This window comes from Rutidosis leptorrhynchoides, chromosome 4 (genome assembly GCF_046630445.1).
Source record: "Rutidosis leptorrhynchoides isolate AG116_Rl617_1_P2 chromosome 4, CSIRO_AGI_Rlap_v1, whole genome shotgun sequence".
In the NCBI taxonomy this organism is placed as follows: domain Eukaryota; kingdom Viridiplantae; phylum Streptophyta; class Magnoliopsida; order Asterales; family Asteraceae; genus Rutidosis; species Rutidosis leptorrhynchoides.
The window spans coordinates 599,152,186-599,158,390 of record NC_092336.1 but is presented as its reverse complement, the minus strand read 5'-3'; the positions used below and the strand labels follow the sequence as shown (position 1 = coordinate 599,158,390).

The 6,205-nt window shown below is 33.2% G+C and overlaps 1 protein-coding gene across 1 annotated transcript; it reads right to left on the bottom strand.

Moving 5' to 3' along the window:
• Positions 1–1,676: 1,676 nt before the first annotated feature.
• On the bottom strand, positions 1,677–4,764 carry LOC139903928 (trimethyltridecatetraene synthase-like). Its single transcript, XM_071885853.1, has 2 exons — positions 3,835–4,764; positions 1,677–2,538 (listed from the first exon to the last, which is right to left on the bottom strand). Exons 1-2 carry the CDS (start codon positions 4,744–4,746, stop codon positions 1,909–1,911), a joined length of 1,542 nt encoding a protein of 513 aa, XP_071741954.1. The 5' UTR covers positions 4,747–4,764; the 3' UTR covers positions 1,677–1,908.
• Between the last annotated feature and the right edge of the window lie 1,441 nt (positions 4,765–6,205).

Genomic DNA, 6,205 nt, shown 5'->3' with positions numbered 1-6,205 from the left:
GATGGGGTCTTTATTTATTTTATTTAAGCAACTAATTGTGGACCACTAACATCGGACTGCTAACTACGGACTAAGAAAATATTAAAAGTATTAAAAGTATATATATATATATATATATATATATATATATATATATATATATATATATATATATGTGTGTGTGTGTGTGTGTAACGATTACTTGAAAAGAAAATATGTTGATATATTATATATATGGTTAGGTTTGTGATATCAATCGGAGACCAAGTCGTGTTTATTACCTTCAAGGCAAAACGTGAGTATATAGTCCCACTTTTAAACTCTAAATATTTCGGGACGAGAATACATGCATTTTATGATTTACGTTATGGACACAAGTGATTAAAAATATATATTTTACGTTGAGTTGTACCACTGGCATACTTCCCTGTAACTTGGTAACTATTATTTACATGAGGTATTGTAAACGCGAATCCTGTTGATAGATCTATCGGGCCTGACAACCCCAACCGGACTGGACGACCAGTATTCAACGATTGCACAGTACTTCGTTTCGGTAACTACACTTGGTACGGTGTAGTAAGATTTCATAATAAAGGGAATATGCGACATTGATTAAATGTTAAGTATGGTTATCAAGTGCTCAACAACTTAGAATATTTTTATTAAAACGTTTATATATGAAATCTTGTGGTCTATATTTATAACGCTGCTGGCATTAAACCTATATCTCACCAACTTTATGTTGACGTTTTAAGCATGTTTATTCTCAGGTGATAACTAAAAGCTTCCGCTGCAACATGTTGAATTTAAGCAAGATCTTGAGTATGCATATTTGTGTCAAAAATAAAACTGCATATCGGAGGATTTGTAATGTAAAATATGTTGAAGGTCGTATTGTTATTATCACATGTAAAGTTTGTAAGTCTAAGATTATCGCTAAACGATAATCATTATTAAGTTGTTTAAACCTTGTATTTGTAATAAAAGCTATGGTTTGTATTGTAAAAACGAATGCAGTTTTTGAAAAATGTCGCATATAGAGGTCAATACCTCGCGATGAAATCATATGTTATTGTATTCGTCCTTATGGTTAAGGTCGGGTTATGACAATGTAGGTGTCAGTTTTTGGGAGGGATTAAAGAGGGAAAAGGAAAAATTAAAGTATAAAGGATGAAATAGTAAAGGAATTGACGAAAATATCCCTCACGTGAGCTGCACGTGATCTGCTCTAACGGAATAAATTAACGTCAGTTAGCTTGAGTGACTAAACTTGTAATCTTTTGAAACCCCGGTGACTAAACTTGCAAAAAAAAACTTAGTGACCAAAGTTGCAAGATTTGACAAACCACAGTGACTATTTGTGTAATTAAGTCTAATTATAACAAGACTTCTAAAGAGTACAAATTGAGAGATCAATGGCGTCAAGAATTAATACAAATGACTTGCGTGCAATATCTGACAAACATGAGGGTCTAATAATATAAATTTTCTATAATAGATTAACTACATATAATAGAACAATTTAAATAATTAAATACATACAATATGAGATTTAAAAATTGAATGAATACAATATAGAAATTTAATAAAAGTTCGTACATTTTCAAATAATTTTTTCTATTTTTTACTCACTATCACTCATTTTCAGCATAACATTTGTGAATGCTATCAACCAACACATAAACATTCTCCAATTTTATTTTTTTATTATTAGTAAATTTTAGTTACAGGATTATTTAGTTCAAAAAGTGCATACGACTATACGAGTCCATGTATGAAACATTAAGAGCTTCGTTACGAACTCCTAACGATACATCAAATTATACGAAACACGACTTTCGCTTACTATAATCATTACGATTGACACACCGACACATATTCCTACCGTACATAATTAAATCATTTTCAGTACAACAAAATAAACTATTAAAAACGGTACATTTCAACTGGAAGCCTTGGTTCAGCAACTGTGACAAGTGGGAACTTTTTCGGAGTCGATAATCCAAATATCTCGTTCATATCCAAATCGTCTTTATTCATTGTACCCGGCAACTTCCAATTAAACCCGTGTAACAAATTAGCCAAAGTTAATTCAATAACTTTTAACCCTAAACTGTACCCGGGGCACATTCTTCGTCCCGAACCAAACGGTAACAATGAAAAATCGTGACCTTTTACGTCGATATTTTTACCAATAAATCGATCAGGATAAAATTCATCAGGGTTATCCCACAATGTAGGATCCCTACCAATTGTCCAAACATTAACAAACACTTGGGTCCCTTCGGTTACATCGTAACCAAGTACTTTACAATTCTCACGAGCTTTTCTTGGGACCAACATTGGTGCCACGGGATGCAACCGCATTGTCTCTTTAGCAATAGACTCGATATATGGTAAATTGGGCATGTCCTTTTCTCGAACCCATTTGTTTTTGCCAATGACCCGATCAAGCTCTTCGGTCGCCTTTTCGAAGATCTCGGGTCTTTTTAGTATTTCGGAAATCGCCCATTCGACTGTAACCGCTGAACTCTCGGTTCCACCAGCAAGTAAATCCTGTAATTATCAAATCACGAATAAAAAATATTATTCAAAAGGTTTATTCTGGCGGAGAAACCCAGACTCCGTGTGACTATGTCACCCATACCGCCCACCCCGCAAGGGCTAAGTAAGCCGTGTAAGATACCTCCCCCTAATACCCAACAGGAAGTTGCAAGCCGAGATTCGAACCTGCACCTCTCAGTATTCAATAAGGCCCTCCTGCGGGCTCAGGGATCATAAGCGACGGGTACCACTGAAGCACTACTTCTTCGTTGGTAATAATAAAAAATATTAGAAAGAGTGTTTAAGTGCAACTTTTGAAAAATGTCTAAAGCTTAAAGGTGAGAAAGTAAACTATTGAATTGTTTTATTTACGGCAATCAACGTCAAAGAAATGCTTGAAAGTTGGTAGAAAGAAACTTAAGTTGTTAAGTTGTGATTGATTTATTTTATCAATGACTCTGTTTTATATATTTTTTGTATGAAATTTGAATGCTGTTAACATGACTAATAATTTGATAGAAAATGATCTACCCCGTACAAAGTAGCAAAGTAGATGGTAAGCCTTATGCGACGACATAAACTTTATTTTTATTTCACAATATAACATTTTCAATACTACGGATTTCAACAAACTAATACGGCAAATTGTCAAAATTAAATTATTTAAATTAAGATAATATATAAAATAGAAAATCTTATTATGATTGAATCATATCTTATTCGTGTTCAGAGTCTAGTTGTATATTTGACTCATTAGCTAGGCAATCATACAAGTTTATACATAGTGTGAATGTGTGATAAATTATGTTTTATTTCTTTTCTTGGCTTTCTAAGACGTTCTAAATAATCCTTTTTTGCGCTTTATTCATTTATTAATGAGGCATTTTCTATTTATAAAATTTCAACCGTTTTAAAAAAATATATAATGTGACAAATTAAAGAACCACTAAATATGTGCGTTAAGAAGTTGTATTATATACACAACCAGGTGGAGGTCCGGTGGTCCACTCCGTTGAGTCAAATACTTGATGTAAAAATAAAATTTCCCCAAAAAAAGAATTCGTTAGATGAAAAAATTGATGACTTCAGCATGTTAGGGTTCTCACGGACCATCATCACTCTGGCTAATATAAGTAGTACGGAGTAATAATTAATACACAACTTCAAAGGATATGTGAAAAATAATGGTACATCATATCAGTAATAAAAATTAAAATATTAAATTATACCATATATCATCATATCATATAGTCATATAGATAGATTATTACATGTAACAAAATATAAAAAAGGGGAATGGTTACAAACCTGAGTAAAAGCTTTAACACCATGTCGTTCAAGCTTAACATCAAGATCAGGATCATCAGCAAGTTCTAACAACAAATCAACCATATCAGTTGCTACAAACTTCTCCCCTTCCGCCTTTCTTCTCGCGTTATGTTCATCCAAAACATGCTCCAAAAACCGATCAAATTTCTTACCAACGGTTTTCATCCTCTTTATGTACCCTTGTAAATCCATAAAATCTAACCAAGGTATCGAATCACCGATATTAAACACACCATTTAGTAAAAACAATTCATCCAACATTTTCTTAAAATCATCCGGACTCACAATCGAGTCTTCCGATTCATCTAAATACCTTTTTCCCAATACCATTCTACTAATCACATTTAAACTAACGGTTGATAACAAATCTTTTAGTAAAATTCCTGTTCCTTTTGACTTAAATATCGTTTTCAACAAAGAGTTTGTTTCTTCTACTCTAATATACTCGTACGATTCTAAACGTTTAGCACTGAACAATACCATTAAGCACATTTTACGTGCTTGGCGCCAATAAGCGCCATATGGGGACCACGTGATGTCTGAATAATTATATGTTGTGTATTTTCCTGCCGCAGTTTTTGGCCTACAAGCAAACGTGACATCTTGTGTTTTAAGTATTATTTTGGCGGCTTCAACAGACGACGCGACTAAAACGTTTTTGGACCCGAATTTTAGTTGCATGACTTGACCGTATTTTTTTGAGAGTTCATGGATTGAATGGTGAGGGAGGGTGCCCATAAGGTTGAGGTTGCCGATTATGGGCCAAGGTTTTGGGCCGGGTGGTGGGTTAAGGGTGTTGGGACGGCAGAGATGGCGGGCTAAAAGGAGGAGTGCCACCGTGGCTAGCCATGCTATGGCGTAGTAAGGTGATGAGGATATTAGTGAGTCCATTTTGGGTTTGGGGGAATGTTTATATTTGTTTGTTGTGATAATAGAGAGGTAGGATGGTTGTTTATTTATAGTTGCAATATGGGGTGTGATTTGTAAATTAAAGTTGATAAGGAAATATCTTGACTGGCTTTTTATTTAGCTAGATAGTCAAACAAGTTGTGTTTATTAGTGAAGAATTTTGACTTTCAACTAAACAAGCACCGAATGCAATTAGCCATTTGGTGGCTCAGTTTTGATGGTTTCAGCGATGCTTTAGCCTTAATTATATACGATTAGACGTCCGTTTAGCAAGTTATAGTTTTTGCGAGTTGAACTGAATGAAGAACCTAATTAATTCAATCTTTGAGTGGTAACGTGAATTGAACATGGATCTCTGGCTTCATTTAGGTATTGTTTGTTTGTATTGTTTGTTTTTAAAAATGTTTTGGTCTAAAGATATGCGAACCATATCTGTAAAGGAGATGTAGTCTAAAGGTGTGTATGCTAAATTATGAAAACTTGCAAAATAATTTCATTCCGTCTGCAGCACTTAGAAACATGTTTCTAAGTCTGCGAGGCTGCAGACATAATAAGACATTAATTTATCTTATTTCTTCAAAAAAACTAACTGTCTGCAATAAAAATATCCTCGAGCATAAAGACATAAAACATAATAAGATTTGCAGACACAAAAACAAACAACACCTTAATGATCATTGGCCACTTGGGCTATTCCCATGTGGTTATATACTTATATATCTTTGTCTTTATTACAAGGTTTGTTCACATCTATATCTGTCAAGGGATATATATATATATTGTTATAAAATATCTAGATTGGATGTTAATTTTATTATTATTATATTTCTTGCATAGTAATATTTTATGCTATAAATAGACATGTATGGTAGCCATTTAAGGTGCACCATTTCTCTTGAAATATCAATATCAATATTTCTTCTCTCCTTCTTCTCTCTTTTTCTCTCTTTGTTCTTATAACCATTAAAGGTAGTTATAAGCCTACTGAATTATAACACGTTATCAGCACGAAGAGCTTAGTGTAATCAAAGGATATCTCAAACGATCACAAGTCAGTGATCAAGGTATGAAATTATTAATAATTTTCAGACTCGAATATATCAAACTTCTACTAACATTTTGAACTACTAATTTTTATTAAGTTCTTAGTGCATTTGTATTGTTCTTATTATATGGTTGGCTCTGCCACCTAAATTATATATGGTCGACACTGTCGCCTAACTATCATTTATGTTTACTAACTCTTATTAACTTCACTAACATTTATATTTATGTTATTTAAGTTATATATGGTCGGTTATACCGCCTGAATTATATTTTCTGTAATCTAACTCTTATTAACTTCACTAACATTTATATTTATGTTAATAAGACCTCATGATTGTACGCAACACGTCATTTGACAACACGGTACTTTATGTACGCAACACGTCATTTGACA

Excerpts from the sequence above, each read along its gene's own strand:
- LOC139903928 (XM_071885853.1), bottom strand. The coding sequence starts at position 4,746 with ATGGACTCACTAATATCCTCATCACCTTACTACGCCATAGCATGGCTA. Across the intron at positions 2,539-3,834 it reads GTGTTAAAGCTTTTACTCAG|GATTTACTTGCTGGTGGAAC; the intron begins GTTTGTAACCAT and ends TGATAATTACAG.